At 34.1% G+C, this 20534-nt stretch overlaps 2 protein-coding genes across 15 annotated transcripts in view; both read left to right on the top strand.

Annotated features, from left to right (window-relative positions):
• Positions 1–14289, top strand: part of LOC135162887 (xin actin-binding repeat-containing protein 2-like) — a 59280-nt gene extending 44991 nt beyond the window's left edge. For 10 of the 14 annotated variants that reach the window (XM_064121815.1, XM_064121826.1, XM_064121820.1 and 7 more), the window contains 5 exons: positions 428–604; positions 6486–6791; positions 7304–7558; positions 11670–11803; positions 12644–14289. In XM_064121815.1, the coding sequence (XP_063977885.1) occupies positions 428–604; positions 6486–6791; positions 7304–7558; positions 11670–11803; positions 12644–12842 (1071 nt within the window). In that variant the 3' untranslated portion in view covers positions 12843–14289. Of the gene's footprint in view, positions 1–427; positions 605–6485; positions 6792–7303; positions 7559–10007; positions 11339–11669; positions 11804–12643 lie in introns of those variants that run through there. The other 4 variants (XM_064121818.1, XM_064121822.1, XM_064121824.1 and 1 more) reach the window with 4 other exon arrangements.
• Positions 14290–14417: 128 nt separating this feature from the next.
• Positions 14418–17767, top strand: LOC135162891 (uncharacterized). Its single transcript, XM_064121831.1, has 2 exons — positions 14418–15704; positions 17569–17767. Exons 1-2 carry the CDS (start codon positions 14761–14763, stop codon positions 17570–17572), a joined length of 948 nt encoding a protein of 315 aa, XP_063977901.1. The 5' UTR covers positions 14418–14760; the 3' UTR covers positions 17573–17767.
• The last annotated feature ends 2767 nt before the right edge of the window (positions 17768–20534 follow it).

Here is a 20534-nt window from a genome sequence, read left to right as displayed (position 1 = left end):
CAATCCAAACATCACATATTTTTAAAATATCTAGTGAACTAAATTCACAACTTGGACTCGTAGTCCTAAACTGCTTCCTTTTCACTATAAATCAATTTTGCAATTCCAGGGAAAACTGACGAAGTATTAAGGTTTCTAAATGATTTTGTCTTTATTTAATTACAAATCTTTCAATTATATAGGTAGATAAGTTCGATTATTTCTGCTAAATTTTTATCTTCTTGCTTTGATGACATCAGAAAAATGTACGTTAATTAATTATTTTTTTCATCGAACTCCACTGGATTTGGAAACGCTACTATAAACATGTGGAAATATGCATTAATTAAATAGAGGAATTCTTCCATGATGCTCCAATTTGTTATCAAAATTTAGAAGATTACTAATGTATTTTTTTTGGGGTCGGTGATTGGGGGGGAAACAAAAGGCTTTCATGGGACGACAGGTATCAGACGACGTCATTAGAAGCACAGATACGACTGCGGAGATTCAGGTGGAAACTTCTGACATCACCAATAAGTTTAAATTTTTCGAAACATATAGGGAGCCGGAAAAGATGAGAAAGCAGTTCCGAATAACCCCTCCGCGTGATGGCGAGGTCAAGGTTCGTCAGAACCCTGAAAATTTATTTATTTCCTAACAGTTTTACGGTTGGAAAAATTAACAAACAAGTTTAAATTTGCATTGTTTATAACTCCAAAAAGCTATTGTTGTTAATGAATTAGCAATGTCCTCTCTATTATATAAACTTTGATTGGGGGAAATTTTCGCAAAAACAATACTCACACGATCCGAACTCAGATAGTGAGACTTTTGAGGCGGTAATTTTTGTCACACAAAAGGACAATTTCAGTTTAGACTAGTGCAATGGTTTTGCTTCGCATCAAAAGGTCTCGGTGATATTTCATTGCTCAATAATAAATCAAATTTAACGCTCATCATCTTTAATATTATTGTTATTTTTTCGGTATTTTGGGGCTGGAGTTGCGAAGGAAATATGGATTACAACCTGGAGATTATTGAAGTAGAAACTGTTTATTTGTGATATTCCAATAGTTGATAAGGGGACAACATTTAAGTTTCTTCTATTTTAGTAAGAATATCTCTTGTCATGTTTTGAAAAAGAATATATTGACAAATATTAGCACGAACATGTCGAAAAATATTCGATTAAATATATTTTCTACGGATTTATTAATCCAATAGAAAACAGATGGGGCATTCAAAAGTAAACTTTCGTATGTAACCAAATGAGTTGTCCAGGCGACTCCATTCCACAGACTCACAGCGTTTTAGGATCGGATAGACCTAACAATAATGCTACGTATTTTTCAAAAGGATTCAATTAAAAATTATAAAAACAACATTCATGTGCACATCATATAAATTTATTCATGTACATAGGCCGCTATCATCTAAACTACGGCGTGGGAAACGGTTCTAAGTCAAAATTTCTCAAACACAAATTTTCTCAGATAAAATTTCTCAGACTTTATTTTTCAAATAAAAAAATGCAGTGCACAAAAAATTGAAAAAAAAATTGCCAATGTAAATGTTCAACACATTTCACATGTAAGACGAAAAATTGATATAGCAGTCCACATCTTGTGCCATAATAGAAAATTTTAGCAAGTTGTTATTATTATTATTTATGTGGACTTTTGGGAAATCTGGAACGATTGCAATTATTGAACAAAAATAGAAAAATTAAAAATTGCTAATGACACAAGCTTATCAAAAAAATAGTGAGTAATCTTTGGGTTTAAGAGGAACTCACTTGACTTAAAAAATTGGTCTACCTTTGTTTATCATAAACAGAAGCTTTCATGAATTCAACTATTCTGAACATAAATATTATAAATAACGAAAAAATGTTGAAACAAGTCTCTGATGATTTCTTAATTACATAAAAATGTAATTAACGTGAAAACTTTCTATAATCCTGGGTTTCTCATGAACTTTCATTTTCATGAACCATTAAACTGGCGGAAATATAAATATTGTTAATGACAACAAAAACATTAAAGAACTTTGTCAATGAAAATTAAACCAAAAACTTGGCATGAAAAATTTTCACCGGCATTATTTTTTACTTCAATGTATTTCAAATTGGAAAACATTTTGCAATTTAGACAACAATAAGAATTTTACAAAAAACTTTTGTTCAGACAATTTTAATCCTGAGAAATTTTCGTTTTAAGAAATTTTAATTACAAAAAAAGCAAATTCAGGAAAACTATCGGAGAAATTTTGGTCGGATAAAAAAAGCTGTACACCGTGCCCCAATCGTACCGTATACACTAGTATTTAAGAAAAAGGGTTGTATTTAGGCCCTTCCAAGTTACCATTCATTATTTACAACTTGTAAAATCACGCAGTACAACAGTACTAAATTTATTGTCGTAGGAATAAATAACGATAAACCAGCTTTTTATTTGCATGCAATAGATGGTCATTAATTGCTGTGGACTAACTTAATTCCTAAAAAAAGGGCAATGTCATATGAACAAAGCCTGTCTTTGTCCAAAAATGAGAACAAGGAGGTCCAGTGTGTTGTCCACTGAAAGCCCTTTCATGTGAACAGAGAACCACTGCAAGGCTAGTACTTGAATTATAAGTGGAGAAACACTGTCAGACAAAGGGGAATCGGACGAAGGCCGTTCTGCGGCTTTTTTGCGCGAATAACCAAGTCAAATTAATTTGTCATTCCAGAGGTACGAAATGTAGGGAGTTTGCACTAGTGTCAATGAGCTTATTTCCCTACACAACGCTTGAAAATAATTTTTCAAAAATTCATTTCCACTGACTTGAATCAATTTACTACATTCATTGAGAATGAACGTTGTCTATGGACGACTGCATATTAAAAATTAATTATTATTGTTATGAAACAAACTCATTCATAACTTGAAACATTAGTTTTTATTTGTAAGTGATTATTATCGTTCTCTTCATCGAATATCAAAGGCGGATGTCTTTCGAATGAAATTTCATTGGATGTTTTATGCATTTACTTGTGTATAACCCTTAAAGAAAAAACGAATTTTTGGGTCTCATGCAAAAAAGACGAAAATCCGACGGCCCGAGAGGGGCCTGAGAGGGTATACAACGGGTGGCACTTGATTTCTCGACTGCCCTTGAACCCCGAGAAGTTGCTTGCTAAGGTTTTACCGTTAGTATTCCTACATCCTTCCATTCGGTCTGAAGTGAGTGTGTGTATACCATCCTTTTCTCTTGTAGAGAAAGAGAAGAGCCACCAAACCACCGGCCACCCAGTAACATACCCGCTTATATAGCAGCACCCAGTGCGCTTTAATACTCAGTGCAACGAGCGACAACCGGCTCCGAAATTCTATTGAAAAGAAATATATAAAAATACCTGAAGTTGTTTTATTATTGCTAGCTCTGATCATCTGTCAATTTTGAGACTCATTTTTTATTATATCACAGTGCTCCAATTTTTCCGGTGTTTTTGGGGAATTAAAAACTATCTCGTTTTAATCGAAAATGAGCGAGGTAATGATTGCCATTTGTTTTTTTATCATTAAGTGGAAAATAAGTCGGTGATGGGGGAGGGGGCCTTTATCGAAAAGGATGGACAGTGCGATAGGGGAAGGGGAGGCGGGTAGAATTGTACTAACGATACTATAGACTTTATTTTTTTGGGCAGATGTATGATATATTTGATATTTTTCTTAACGTTCGCGGAGAAACTTTTTTTTATTATTTGAAATGATTATTTATCTCGTGGATTATTTATAGTACACAATTACCGTACAGGATTTTGATTGTTTTCACAGATACGTTAAAAAAAATTGTAAATTAAAAATTTAATTTTTTTTAACAGTGGATTGCTGAAACTTCAGTTTTGAGTGTGTTTATAATTAGTTTCTCAACTGATTGCTTTTATTTCAATGAAAATTCGATAAAATGTTATCTTTCTCCTCTCCATGACACAGTATTACACATAAGTTCGATAAAACATTGAACATTAAATTTTTATATTCCTCAAATTAGTGACATTCGAAAAATGCTGTTTATTAAAAATGTAAATAATTTTCACGACGTCCATCTTTATGGGAATTGCAATAGCTACTTGAAACATTAATATTTATATCGTTATCAATTCCGGTAATTATCTAGTGGACTCGTACCAATTAAGGCGAATAAATAAACTGCAATTAAATGCCCAATGAAATATTGAATAGCTAATGATGCTCCGGACAGTTTTTTTTTATTCACTGTAAAGTTATTAAAAATGGTCGGATTTTCATCATTGAGAATAATTGTTTAATCATTCCGTAAAGGTATCTACTCCAAAGCACATCTGAAAATGATAACTGCTAAATGATGAAGAACAAGAATAGAGATATGCTATTTCAACCAATCCGTAACTTCGTTCCTCAACTGACTAATCTTTCAGGCATTCTTTTGATATCTTGCCTTTACATTTCTCGATTATATGCACATTTCCGACCTATGAAAGTCGCTTAACTTTCTGCGGTATAACGCAGACTCCGGTCATTCATGCGGAAATAAAATTCAAGTCAGAAAATTTCGAATCATCTCTCACCGTGAGAATAAAATTCCCTCGACTTTTTGCATTTTTTCTGAACACGTCGCTGCCGATAGCAAATTTTATTTTACACCATAATTTGAATCGAATGAACATGCGAATTTTCTTAGATTTTTAATGAGTTTATTTTTAGACGTCGTGTTATCCACTAATTGAAAAATCAATAAATTGATTCTCTTAGGTAAACAAACTGGATGCCATCCCTTACTCACTCACAAAGTTGATCACATCAGATTTTCTACAAAATTCTATTTTATTTGTAATGGTATTACTATTTTCGATGTATAATACTCATTTCGCGGTATGTACACATACTATTGTTATTAAAAAAAGTTTTTTCGAACATATAGAAAGATTGGTGTCCGATAATTCCGATATTCACTCGCTCTACATCATCAGGAAGTCATTAAAAATTGGGGAAAGTAATTCAGTAGCCAAGTGGTTAATTAAGATGAGTCACTTCTGATTATTGACCAGTTTTTAATGAATATCTCGAAATCTAGGGCAGGTACAAAAATTTTCATTACAACATTTTTTATGGAGCGAATTGAGCGCTACAACAAATGTTATTACAATAATTCTGCTATCTGTCTCAGATTCGAAGATATGGCTGAACAACTGGACTCAAAAATAAACCATCTCGTTTTACCACTTCGCCACTGAATTAATTCGGGAGATTGATATAATTGTATTGATTCTAGTAATGAGATAAATGTCCCGGTACTTGAATTAGTCTAAATAGCCGAATCGTCGAGTGTCTGATTGTCATTTTTCTCCAATAATTAGCTAAATTCTCTCAAAACTGATATTTTGTGAATAAGCATACGGTTATGATGATGAAGACCGAATAATTGAGTCAAAAAATAATCGTTTCATTTTACTAAAATTTTCTCTTAGTGTGCAAATAGTACTTCAATACAAACTTTGTGGTTTAAAATTCGAGATTTTAAAGAGCAGACGCTCGAATATTTTTTCACACTTTTAGTTTTATTATTTCCCAGTGGACGTTTTATAACCAGACGCCGGTATCTGTAACGGTCCAACTCAAGAATAACGAGCCAACTCGTTAGGCCAAGTCATAATGCGCGAAGAAGATACCACCGTGTCATGATGGAAAAAAGACTAAATACAATAATGGATTGTAATATTTGAGAAACGTGGAGATTGTAGAAATACAGTATCTTTTTAATGGACAGTTCGTGAGTTTAGGTGTAAACGAGTTTATGGAATAGTGTAGAGATTTTTTTTTTCCATTGAAAAGGGTCGAATTCCGACTGAGGGAGTGTTCTAATCCTTGACCAAAAAAGGGAAATTATGTGGGCGTCTATTTTGAATTCCACCCACGTTGGCAAACCTACCGTTTGTGGTTGGAATTGTGTTGCTCAGAAGAATGGTGACTATTTTCTTCAATTGTAGGGAATTATTTCCAAGAGACTCACGATTCTGAGTATTTTATTAAATTGTATGAAACTGGAGGTGCAGAAATGCCAGTGGAAAGTCTCCTGTGTAAAACGTACTGAAGAAGAATAAGGGATCAAATATGATTCATATGTATTTAGATATTTCGATAACAATTATGTTAAATATTACAAGGCATTGCAATTTCAACATATTCGGGCTTACTGTAGGTATGAAGACTATGCCAAAGATTTTGGAAATGTCAAAATTGAAATAATTTAGGAATATGTGATACTGATATTAGTAGTAGAAAGACTCCGTGCGTGAGTGATTAATCAATAATTTTAATCAAATCATGCAGATTTGTCTTCTCTGCTTGACGAATTTATTTTTATTGTGCATTTATTGGTGTATTTATTTTTTTGTCCCACGTGTTTGATTCTTAACATCAATGTTCATGAAATTATTTCGACAGCATAGCCTAATCTTTTGTTGGATTTATTGTCAATAGGTGAATTCACCCGAGCGCGAAATTTATCGCGACCCTGATGTCATCAGAGCTGATGACAGAGTCGACGAAATTGTTCACACAGATACAGCACGAAAAATGCTGTCTATCTTCAGGCAAATGGAGGAAAAAGCGACTAAAGAAGATTTGCCCGATGGGCCCAAACCTCTGAAATGCTTTACTCCACCACCTGAAGATAAATATGCTAGACCAACAGCGTCAGACTCTGAAGAAGAAGAAGAGGAAGAAGGAGAGGAGTCTGGAAGTGATGAAGAGAGAGATCCAAACTATGTCAGAGCATCGGATAAGGTGAAAATCATTCAAAAAAATCGTCATTATTAGAATATTTGAACACAGATTCTCCCTATATTTATAATTATTTATACTTCACACTCGAAAACTGTTTAATGCTAAACATTTGTTAAACTTTAAAGGGCTGTTTCCTTTTCAGTTCTAGAACTTATTGTTCTACTCTAGATTCCTTGAGTGAAAATTTATCATTTATAGTCATAGCAAATAGTTAGACAACTTTCTTCTAGTAAAAACAGATCTTTCTCAAGCTAATGAAGAATGATTTATAAAATATTTCAGTGCTTGTGGAAATTCATTTATTCCCTTGCACACACAATGCAACATTCCAATGTGATGAAGAGAGAGATCCAAACCCACAATCCAATATTTGAAAAATTTACACACGAAACTTACTTGTTAGTTCTGCAGATTTCCTCAATGTTTAAAACCTTTAATTTACTAAAATAAATTTGATTAATTTTATATGTTTTTTTCTGTGGTAATTTTCCTTTTTTTCTGATATTCTTCAGGTTGAGGATGAGTTCTTGAAACAAGCTCAGAACGCTGCGAAGGCAAAAACACTTCGTGCTAAGTTCGAGCAGTGGGAAACGACCGATGGAAAAACAACAAGTCATCACGTTGCTGAGATGGACCTTGCTCAGACAGCAGATGGTGAGCAACAGAGCATAGAGTCTGCCAGAAGTCTCAGAGCTAGATTTGAATCTCTTGGGTCACAACCAGCAGAGGCACCCCGCGCTGCCAAAGTCAAAGTCAACAGATTTGTGGTGAGTTTTCTCTATCGAAAAAAAAGATATCTTTAATACTATTTTTTATTATGACATGCGTTTGACCGTTTTCTAGATTTAACTGTTTTCTAGTCTTGTGGTACTTATAGTTTTATAATAATGTACGATTCATTTGATGTATATGATTTTTGTGCAACATAATTTTTTAACGTTGTCGTTTGTAGTGACGTTTTGAAAAGCGATAATTTATTATATCACTTTCGCTAGTAAGCCAAGAAGTAATATTTAAATCCCTGTTTTATAATAAGAAAATCAAACAGCATACACCAAATCTATTGAAGTTTCAAAGATTTCTCGTTTCAGAGGTATTTTGAAGAATGATATACGCGATAATTAATTACTTATCATTTTCATTCGTCACTACTCTATCGAAATTCATCCATCCATCATAAATTTATCAATTGTCTTAGAGCTATTAATAATACTAAGTGAGTTCCAATCTTTTTGATTTGATACTCATCAGAGGAAAACATTTATTTAGTTATCAAAGAATAATTGCGAGCTAATATTTTAAACTTATCTATACAGACTGAGAAAGTATCTCCAGCTTTTTAATCCGACGTCAGTGTCTCGAAAGTCGATGATTAATTTATAAAAATTGATTATTCGGTAATTTGATCATTTCTGGGCCGTTTTCCATTCCATTCATCATTGCAAAATTATCTTAGTCATAACTGACTGATGGCAGAACTTTGAAGAAAGCTGTTTGGTAGAAAATTTCTTGAGCTGCAGAGAAACTCTATTTTCCCCTCGCTAAAAGACCAAATGTTCTCCAAATAATCACGATATAAACAAAACTTTGATGCTCACGTATTTATTGACTTGGTGCGAAATAATAAGTTGACCTAACCCGACCTCTGCAATTTTATAATTTGGCTAAGTGCAACTTTCAACTTGAAAAATTTGAATTAAAAATTTTGTAACTTTAATTGACAATTATTTGTTATTACGTTGGGTTTATTTCTTCTTTTGGTGTCTGCCTAGCATGAGCAATGACTGTAATTTCACGTATAATCCAGCATTAGGCTGATTAATGTGACGAAACTGCACCTTGGCACTTTATTTCAACCTGGATGAAATTTTTTATTAAGGTGACGGAATCGACGATTTTTACACTCAAATTTTTATACCAATTTTTATGCTTAAATTTTTGTATTTTTATTTTCACGCATACAACAAGTAGATATTGTTATAAATCTGTAATGGAGGGGTAAAGAACTTAAATGACCTTACCTGCAGCCTTACTATTCATTAAAATCTCAAAATCTGACAGCAATAGAAAAATCTTCATGAAGATTTTTTCGTAGAACTTATTTCTTCCTACAAAAAGGTAATGGGGGTTGCGTCATTTGCCATAATTTTTGGAAATATTCATTAAAAAAACAAGGTTTGAGATAAGAGTTAACTTACCTTGTTTTATGGTTTCACTATAGATATTATTTATTACCTGCTGGTAGTTGAGATGCAACATTTTTAAACAAACATAAAATTTACATGGTTTTCATGGTTTGTTCTGGCCCGTGAGAATAATTAATTACACTTTATTTTAAAAATATTTATAAACGTTCAACTAAGTATTTCGACAGCTTTAGCCACAAAAACCACGATAGAGTAAATAATAATGATCATAGAAATAATTTAACTTAAATAGGAGCTGCAAAGAGAGAACCGCGCACATCTTTAGGAACTTAAATCCGGCTAGGTATCAAAAAAATTTTTTCACTCCATTTTTTCATATCAAATCGACTGCTACTTTACCAGAACAATAAACAAAACGTGATTTTCGTGTCGAATGTCCGTATATTGACTTTTTTCCACAATGGATTATAACATAGCATAGATTATATTTATAGCATATATCATACAGTTAAGAGCTATTCGTAGTAACATTTGACTGAAGATCAATTAATTTGCGCCGTTTCACTGCAAAAAATATTACTGACATGCCGTCAACAATTATTTAAATTTCGGCATCTTATTCCTTGATACCATTGAACCTACAGTAAACCCCGTGGTCTCAGTGATTACCAAATAACTGTAAAAATGAACACATTGAGTGATATATTCATGAACGCTTATGAATACAAATTATATAAATTATTATCAGGACAAGAAAACCATAATGTGAGAATGCTTTCTTTGGAAAGTCGTTAAAGAGCGATAATTTTAACTGAACATAGGGTAGTGATGATCCGCAATGCCAATGTGATCTCTCGGGCATAAATGATTGGAAGAACCTCGATGAATTAGAGATATGAAAGAATTATCAGCAAAAATTTTGAGATTTTCCAATGATACAATTGTTTATAATTTTACGGTAAGAACGATACCGTCACCTTAATTTCCTTGAGTGTATCGTGTGAGGAATATCCACAAATGTTCACCAAAAATAATTCATATTTGAATGAATTTTCAAATTTTTGGGAAGCAGTAAGACTCGAAGACTGACACCAGTGCAATGAGCAGCGAGGACTCAACCCTGGAGCATCAAAGTACTTTTCACAGTCAGGGATTTTCTAAACAGCAGAAGAAAATATATTATTTACCAACTAATTATGGCTATTCTTATCATTACAAACGTGTTTACGTTTTATAGAGAATTTTAATTGATGAAGTTAGGTTTCGATACGATTTACTGTAGATTATTACATGTATTATATTCTCTCGTATTTAATTCGTGCTAAAAACTTGATAAGAAAGCAAGAAATTTGATGAATAAAAAAAAAAGAGTGCAATATACAATGTTGTCATCATCTAACTCTTGATTGAAATCCATGATTTAGTAAAAGTAGTTTCTAAGTTGAAGATTTCTATTTTCAGTCGTTGAATGATTCATTAACATCTGTAAAATTTTCTTTCGCGTGCCAATTAACAGTTACGGGGGGAAAAGTGAAAAATGTAACTACTAATCTGCAAAACAATGAAAAAGACTGATAAGAACAGTTAATGTTTCAACGATTTATTTTCGAGATACCAATAGAATTCGCGGAATGAGGGTGGTTTCTACGATTCGAAAAAAACTACTCAAAAATATTCATGGGAAATGGTGTGGAAGGAGAGAGAATTCTAGAGTGAAAAATTTTTGAGATTTCAAATCACGCAAAATAGAATTGCATTTTATAACGAACCAATTTCATAGAAAAAGCTTTTTGCATAAATTTGGGAATTTCAATTTTTCAATAAATATTGAAATATTTCTCTAACATCGATTTTTGTTGAATTTATAATCGACAATTTGTGGCACTTCAAATTAGTTTTTTTCATTAATCTGTGCATCTATATTCACATACTTCTTCTGAATTAAAGAATTTATCAATTGACCTACAATACTAAAGATCCAAACATGCAGGACTTGTAATGAACTAATGTATCAGTAACGTTTCCCAATAAGGCTTCCACGATAATTTATAACAATAATTGAAAGTCAAGTACATTTTTCGGGAGTTGAAAATAAAATTGCAAAATATATTTTTGCATATTTGATGAAGTAATCTTGAAAGGTGAAAGAATTTTCGGTTTGTTCTATTTATAATTAACATTTACATGAATAAAAGATTGTGACATATCTGCACTAATCAGAAAAAAATCCTCTCTACAGAGTATAAAAAAATCATAGCAATTCATCCTGTAATCGCTTAGAGTTTGGAGTTATTATACAGCAATATTGTATTATAAAATGTGAACTTCGACTGTATCTTTTTACTGTGGAAATTAATGACAACAAATAAACAAACGTTACAACGTTTTATTGAAGGGGAATGACTAGACTATGCATTATCTATTCGGTTATCCGTTTTAATTGTTAAGATAATTAAGAGAGAGTTCCTTGAACGGTCAAATGCACTTTCCTTCTCTCATCCTTTTCCATCCTATGTAATGATAATATCGGTAGTGAAGTCGTGAAAGGAGATGAGAACATGTAAGAGTTTTTTTTCCTTGGGACATTTCATGAACTGTAAGGTTTATTTTTTCAAAGTCATCCGTTTCGAAAATATTCACAGTACTTTTATGAAATTTTTGAGCGTATTATTTTATCACTCACATACTATTTTTCGTTTCTATTATTTTATTTTTTTTGTAATATAATCAGGAAATTCAAACTGCCTGTACTGATGTCTGTGAAAGCTGTGAGAAGAAGGTTTACCCATTGGAAAAGGTGGAGACGAATAACAAAATATTTCACAAACATTGCTTCCGATGTTTGCAGTGCAACTGTGTTTTGAGGTAAATAGTATTGATTATTATAACTTCATTAATGGTGTTGACAATTATCTCGTGCCAAATACATTTCTACTACAATATAATCTATGTCTCTATTCTGTAAGTTTTCGAAATAGTTCTCAGAATCTCTCTGTCTCGTGTTTTACAACAGAAATTATTTTTGTATCCTTTATAGTATTGTACGTTTCAGAATTTCGGAGTGAAAATTTTTAAATAAAATTAGATGCGAGAGCATTGCCATCTTGTATGATGAATCCGAATAAATGTTCTGTTTAAATCATTGAAAAAATTATTAAAATCAATCATGACATAATTTGAGGAATTTAAGTAATTCCACTTCTATTGAAAATTCGTTTTGAAAAGCATCTCAAAGTCTTATAGGAGTTGTCTCTGAACGTGTTAGAAGATGGATATTTAGGCACCTATTCAATTAGAATCGCATGGACCGAAATTGAATTATTAAAACAGCCCTAAATGGAAGAGAGTTCCTATTTTAAAACTATGGTGCTAATCAATTTTTTTTTAAACGGAGAGACCGTTCTTTAAGTCTCTGTTCGAAGATATCAAACACTCAACTCAAACATGAGTCATCTTATCTCATTTTACCACTTCGCTACTGAATTCATAGATTTGTATGATTAGATTTTTGTTTTATATATATGTATTTTTGATATGTTGACGTATGGTATTTTATTATAGTATCGGAAAAATCCCCATTAACCTCCGAGCAGTCGAGCATCACTCATTTGGTGCTAAATACCTCATCTAATTATGTTAATCTAAGTTATGAAAACCTCTTTGAATTTTTTTTCAATAACATACGATTTTACATTTTTTTTGTAGAATGGATACATTCACACTCAACAATGGTAAACTCTACTGCATTCCCCACTTCAAGCAACTCTTCATAGCCCGCGGTAACTATGACGAAGGCTTTGGCGTTGACCCCCACAAGAACAAGTGGTCAACGACAACAAATTCATCAACGACTGCCCCAGCAACAATTGTGGCAAATGGTGGGGCAACGCCCGTGGCCAATTAGGTCTGATGTCCATATTAAATCGCGCTCTAATCAAACAATTGAGAGGGAAATAATACAGACACTGCAGTTTATATTAATAAAAGAGTTGGGGGAACAGAGGCGAAAAGAATTTAAGTGAAAGTGAATGTTGCATCCATCAAAATTGCTCAATTCATTAATTTGATTTTATGCGAAAATACGTATGATTTAATGGAGAATTTTAACATTTTGTTAATTGTGAATAATTGATTGGATTAGAAACTGGAAAATCTCATGTGAGTGTGAAATTGGTATCTTACTTAAGATTTAATTTAAAATGCGTCTTAGACAATGAATAAGCTGTTTATTGAGAAAACATCGTATTGTATTGAATGTATTAAAAAATTCAAAATTCAGCTGTGTCAAATATTTTAGGAACGTCATTGTAAATTGGGTCGGATGAAAATATTTTTTCTGTCGAATTCGTTCTTTCATGCTAATTGGAGGGTTAAAAAGGTTGGAAGTGATAGGTGAGAGTGTTTCAGCTGAAAATCCTCTAGTTTTTCAGTAAAATCATTTGCAGTTCTAGATTCAACCAGATTTATAACAATTAATTCTTAACAATTTATTCATTGAATCTACTCCAATCAGTAAATCCAATCGATGCCAGTTAAATGCCTATTCACATATGATTTCGTAAAATTCCTCACGGCCTATTAATGAAGCAATTTCCTCCATTCTCCAGAAAATTCCCGATATTTAAAAAATGACTCAATCAAGTTTTATGTAAATTACTTTGAATTATTTATAATGTTTAAACGGTGAGCCCGTGCAATGTGTATTATTAATTATTTCTTGGCTGTGCTTATTCAGCGCGGCTGATGCTCACTTGACAGGAACTTTCGCAATATGTTAAATTAAAAAAGAAATCAATTAAAAATCCATTAACTCTGTACACAATATTTGTGAGCATCACGTGGATATTCTTGCCCTACTTAATTGAAACATCGTGCGAATAAGATAAAACATAACTTGGTTAATTCTCTTTTAAATGTTAATATTTTTTCCAAATACTTTAACTTAAATTGTGTAATTGTCATTGTTTTTTAATCATTTCAAAATTGTAAACAGCATCGATGATCGATGTGAGGTTGATTAATATGATAAACTTGGCCTCAGGGAGACTGCTCACTGTGAAAAGTCTCCATGATTCTCATTACTGACTACAACATCATGAACTATTTAAATGTTATAAAAGAGATTCTTTTTCAGTACGTGGAGGGTACTATTTTCTCCCCAACTGACTCGAAGAGATAATAGCTTATATGTATTATTCATATTTTAAATCTTTTTTGTTCATTTCTTTTTATACATTGTACTATATATTTTCATTTATCTTCATTTTTATCTCTATTGCAAAGGAAATTCTGAGCGATGAAAAAGTGTATTAGCTCCATTAATGTCAATACAATATTTAATTCTTTTAAAATTGTCTCATCATTATTTATGTTCACATCCAAGTGCATGATCCCAAATTCAAAATAAATTTGGTCAGCAAAAAAAAAATTTTTAATGCGTATATTTTACCGCCGGTGTCCATAATACTGCAACATCTCTTGTTAAGGGGTTACATGGGTTTCAAGGTTTCAAAAAATCGATTTTTTTGTCTTATTAAATTCTATAACATCTCTAGAATATTGTCCTAAATTTTCAAGTTGATCCGAGTAATAGTTTCGGAGATACAGCCCTGAAAAGACGGACGCTCGAGGTCAGGTATAGGCTGAGCGCGCAGTAGGTATAACGCTGCAGCTGCTCGCCTATTGTTAGTCGTAATTCTTGCCCTTTTCTTTCACTGTATAAGGTAAACTAGTGGGAAATATTTCATTTGGTGATTTCTCGTTAAACTACGTAGTTTATTTTGAGTTTATAAGTGTTTGCTGTGAATTTTATTCGATAAAAAATGCCGTTTAAAGTGTCTAGAGCCCAGATAACGGAAGGTGTTCGTAGAAAAGATAGACCTAAGAAAAGGAAACAATCGTTTAATCCGAAAAATCCTGAGATAGATGATAATTCTTTCACGAGTTCGTCGGCAAAGAAATTAAAAGGCGAGGATAAACAGCACGTGCCAGAGGAAGCCACACTACAATATTCGATCATTGACTTTGCTCTGGTTTTTTCTACACTTTCGTCTTTTGTGCGGTGTTCAAACATTATTAAAAGTGCAGGTGAAGAACAATTTTGTAATGGAAAAATAGATTTTAAACAATGCTCCAAATTCGGTCTGGGATTTAAACTTGTGGTACAATGTGAACGATGTAAACCAAAATATATTTTATCATGTCAACAAATTGGCAGAATGTATGAACTAAATCGGCGGTTTATTTTTGTTATGCGAGTATTGGGTTTGGGTCTTGCTGGATGCAAGAAGTTTTGCGGTTTGATGGATATAAGCAGCTCCTTTTTGAATCAATCAACATACGACTTTTATATTAATAAAATACATGAATGTATTACCATAGTTGGTGAGAAACTGTTCTCCTCTGCTGCTACAGAGGAAAAGCAAATGACAAGTTTAGCAAACAACATTGAAGATACGACAGATGTGACTGTCTCCGGTGATGGGACGTGGAAAAAGCAAACTGCTGCATTAATCGCTGCTTGTACTTTCAATGAAGGAATATCAGCATTATTATTAATTATGCACAGTATGGACCTAAAACTTGGTCCAAATTCCCACAATTATGCCCGAAAGATAGATGAAAACCGGGTGATCGCAGCCGAAAAGAAATCTACTAGCGAGACTCGTGAAGCCAGGGTTCGTCATCGACAGGAGCAAAAGGATGCCCTGGACATTGCAGCTGCAGCAGGTTCTCCACTTTATGGCCCAGGAATCGACGATTCAATGTAAGTTGAAAAAAAGATTTTTTTTCCCACTTTTATTGTCTCCAAAACTTTAAACGCGTTTTTCTCAAAACTATATTTTCAAAGTCGGTTGTCAAGATTTCTCGCGAACTACTCAACCGATCTTAATGAAATTTTACACAAGTCTTCGAGATATCATTTACAAGGTCTTGAACGAAGGATTTTTTTTTTTAATTACAACTATTTAAAAATAAAAAATTTCGAGAAATTTTCATCAAAATTTGCATTTTTTTATAAAAATGTCTGCCAAAAATCGAATTTTCATTTTTTTTTCCTTCGTCCAATGCAGCCCAGTGCAACTCCTGCTCGATAGCTGCCCAGATATTGTCACGTCCTAGGTGGCGCTGATGGCTATGTGTTCTATCTCGCTTGGGAGTTTGAAGATTTGAATACGCGCCAGGGTTTTTGTGCGCGTTGACAGAAAAAATAACGAAAAAACGATAATTTGTTGACATTTAGTATATTATAAAAATGAGAATGAAGTGCTTATCTTAGCTATATACATACAATAATTAAAAAATACATAGAATTTAATTATTTTCGATTCATCTAATTCATCGTGCAGAAGAGGGCCGGTGCAGACATTGAGTCCATCAATACTATTTATCAAAGCTTGGATTTCTTCAATGGATCGGATTGGTGCATGATCAATATAATCCCAGGGTTGATGTAACACGTAGACTTGAGGTATTAAATTAGGTTTTATCAGAATCGCCTTCCAGATTACTGGTGTCACATGGTTTGGACCGTTTAATGAGTTTTTATTTTCAATAATTTTAGTTACGATGAAACTTAGCATGTTTCTATGATTACTGGGCTTTATTTCTTGTTACCATCCCTCAGGAAGTTTGAAGCTAGTTCGTACCAATTCATTAAAGCTAATCGAAGATGTGTGATTGTTAATGTTTCCACGTAATGACACAGAATCAGCTGCCTCATTACTGCAGCATGGTGAAGCACATGCATTTTCCGAAGATGCAAGATTCTCACTATCACTAAAATTGGAAATTGACGGGACGTCCAGGGGTAATTCCAAATTTTCCTGATTTTCATGGATCGGGACAGCATTAGGTGCATTATTGTCGGGGCGTGCAAATAAATTATCAGAACCCAGTCCTTCGTTAATGAGCTCTCCGTTGTGAATTACACCCCTGTGATGGCTCGCAACTAGATTCTCGTGAGTTGGGTTTTTTACCTGGCATTTCAAATCAAGAGAATTCCAGTCCTCGGTCCAGGGAAAAATGGACGGAACTACTCCTTTTTTCAGCCGTGGAACTTTTAAAATTGTCTAAGACATATATACAAATCTTTTTTACCCGAATATGACATTATTTTTCATGAACAAAAAATGTGTAAACATACCTTGCCGAAAACTTGTCCATTTCTAATTATAGCATCTCTCTCTGTCCAATCTATTTCCTGAGTTCGAAAATGTTTTTCACATACAGCTCTCCCAGCACTCAAATCATCACGATTTAATGCAATTCTCCACTCTGCTAATCTTTTTTTCGTAATCGAAAAAAAATGTACTTTTTCAGGATTCGTATTATAACCCGATTTGCATTCTTGAAGCGCACAAGATGGCATTATTTTTTCTTCGCAAAAACCACAGAAAGAAAAACACAATTTGAACGCACATTCAATACCAGGATTTACCATAGAAACCGAGGAGTGGGGATGAAAATCGCAGGGAGGGGATAGAGCACATAACATCCTGCACCATCTGGATCGGTGACAATAACGGGGCAGCAAATCCTTATGGACTTTTAGAGGAGTTTCAGTGGGCTGATCCAATACCTAGTTTGTTGTCTTTACTAAAACACTAATTTTTTTACTTTCATTTCAGATAATCCTGAAAGAAGTTCTGCTGACAACGCGGAGGCACCTTTTTTCCGAGGGACTGCCGGAAATGGCGTCGTAATGGCCGCCATCTTGATATTTTTTTTTGAAAATTTCACAAAATGTTTATTAAATATGTATCTTTTAAATAATAAAAAGTTTCATCTAAATATTTCATTTTTTATATGCAAAAAAAATTATTGAAAAAAGGCCGTTTTTTTGCCGGAGGAAACCCATGTAACCCCTTAAATTCTCGATTTGATGAAAAGAAAGGCCTCGCATAGAATGATCAGATCAAAGAGGATTAACTGAATAGAGCCTCAATGGGGAACTTGCATGATTTCTTTTAATTTTTTTTTACATAGTTAATGGTCCTAATAATAGATTTTTCATGAAAAAACATTTAAAAAATCGTTTAACAATTAATTATCGATTGTTCAAAAAGTGAAAGTTTCAAATGCTCCAAAAATTGTCATGATGTCATCAGGCGGGTCCTATACTTCCGCATGTGGCGCCATCTACCGGATCATAGATTCCTACCGTCGGTATATCAAATTTACCTAACCCTAACTGATTAAACCTATTTAAACTGATTTAACCTTAACTGATTAAAACACTCACAAATACTCCAAAATGTCAAATGACAGTAAAAAAGTTAAAAAACAACCATACAAATATTGTTTTGTACCATCGTGTGCGAACTCAACTGTGTCAACACCGAATAAAGTGTTTATAACAGTTCCTGCGTGCAAAAATATTCAAAAATTGTGGTGTGAAGCCGCAGGTAATTCTCGCCCATTACTGGGCAGAAGTGACATTTAACAATATAACCTCTACTGTTCGTTGAAACAGGCTGACGTTTAGAAAAATATCAGTGCTGTCATCTAGCGGCTGCAATAAGAACCCGGAGTCACCGCCTGATGACGTCGCGAGCGTTGAATCATGGTTCAAAATTATGCAATTTTCGATTGATTGTTAAAAAAAAACTGCGATGAGTTAGAATGCATTTGTCATTGGAGAGTATTCCATAGGCGTTAGACTATTTATTAATACATTTGTTTCTCAAATCTGGGCCGCATGCAAGTTCCCCATTGTTTAGTACAAAAGCAAAGGAAAACCTGACATTAACGCCCAAAGAGGATAGACCAAAGTAGAGGCTCCGTTCTGGGGGTTTGACTGACGCCAGTTTCTCCACGTTACCGACACGATTTCACCCCCGAGGAGACGGGGCGCCACGAGTCCTACTGGGGTATCTGCATATCGGCCAAGCGGGGGGGCTCCGTTCGTACTTGTTCAACTGTACAAATGATCAACTGTACACAGAATTTTCAAACGGTGAGAGCACCGTTTGAAAATTCTAAAATTCTAAAAAGCTAGGCTGTACATGTGGCGCTGGGTCCACATGTACAGCCTAGCTTTTTCTCTCGACAGTTGAATCCCTGCACAGTGGTGCTCTCATCGTCTGAAAATTCTGTGTACAGTTGATTATTTGTACAGTTGAACAAGTACGAACGGAGTCCCCCCGCTTGGCCGATATGCAGATACCCCAGTAGGTCTCGTGGCGCCCCGTCTCCTCGGGGGTGAAATCGTGTCGGTAACGTTGAGAAACTGGCGTCAGTCAAACCCCCAGAACTGAGCCTCTACTTTGGTCTATCCTCTTTGTCAATAATCCTCAAAACTCATGAATCCTCCGTCATGAATTTGGGGGGGCTCCGTTCGTACTTGCACAACTCTAAAAATGAACAACTGAACAGAAAATTTTCAAACTGTGAGAGCACCACATGGGTCCACATGTACAACCACATTTTTGTCTCAACAGTTGAATCCCTGCACAGTGGTGCTCTCACAGTTTGAAAATTTTCTGTTCAGTTGTTCATTTTTAGAGTTGTGCAAGTACGAACGGAGCCCCCCCATGAATTTTTGTATCGTCGATGGCGCCATCCCACGGATTCGAGCGGTATTTCTAAAAAAATATGGCTACAGCTGATCGCTTCAATCCCGGCTTTCCGAATTTACGCTGACTGTAGTGGTCAAATTGGTCCAGGAATAATTTTAAAAAATAGTGCATTATATCCCATGAATCGGAAATTAGGTGTGAAAAGTGTCCAGTGTCTGAAATAATTATAATGAGTGTTTTTTCAAGTGACAGTTAGCCACGCCATATTGACCGGGTGCCACGGTGTGCTAATTTGGACAGGGGGCGAGAATGGTGTTTTTTTTGTGTGATTTTCCAATGACAAAAAAAAATACTTCCATTCATTTTCCTCCTTCCAGACCTAATTTCCGATCCATCGGAAACAAACGTTCAATTTTTGTGACCAAAATTGGATTTTTTCGTCCAATAACCCGGTCGTAATTTCGGAAACTGGAAATGGTCAATTTGGATCAGTTTCCTAGGGAATTTCATAGGGACTTGTCTGGAAAAAATCCCTCCAACCGGGCCTTAACATCAAATTGATGACAAATGGCGGTTGCATGGATTACGGAGATGCTGCAGTGGTTAAAAACAGTTTGTAAACGAGTTGAAATTTTAATTAGAAAATGACAGTATCTTCTGATCCAGTTCGTTTTACAAAAAAAAACTTTGTCTGATACGTGGGGGGCATAAGCACACGTGGAGGTACTGACTGAGGTTGTTTCGCACGTAAGATGCGAAACCACACAACTATAGTATCAATCGAAATGATGGACCAATAGGAAGATCAATCAAAAATTCAAAATCAACGCTCTTCGTATCCCACGCGATCTAAAGGTTATATCGGATATGACGTGATAGACATCGATTATTGTCATAAATCGATGAGAAAACAATCGATTTGTGCATCTCGAAATTCGATATTATTCCATTCCAGAAAAAGGTCAAACATCGAAACTATCGATAGCTGGCAAGTCTGTCACACTGACTCCTCATTGGCTGACAGCTGTCTAAGGCAGTTCCGTTCAATTCAGAACTCATTTAATTTTGAAATTTTC

This window comes from Diachasmimorpha longicaudata, chromosome 5 (genome assembly GCF_034640455.1).
Source record: "Diachasmimorpha longicaudata isolate KC_UGA_2023 chromosome 5, iyDiaLong2, whole genome shotgun sequence".
Lineage (NCBI taxonomy): Eukaryota > Metazoa > Arthropoda > Insecta > Hymenoptera > Braconidae > Diachasmimorpha > Diachasmimorpha longicaudata.
Note: the sequence above shows the minus strand (reverse complement) of the source record. Positions and strands in the feature narration are given on the sequence as shown.

Excerpts from the sequence above, each read along its gene's own strand:
- LOC135162891 (XM_064121831.1), top strand. The coding sequence starts at position 14,761 with ATGCCGTTTAAAGTGTCTAGAGCCCAGATAACGGAAGGTGTTCGTAGA.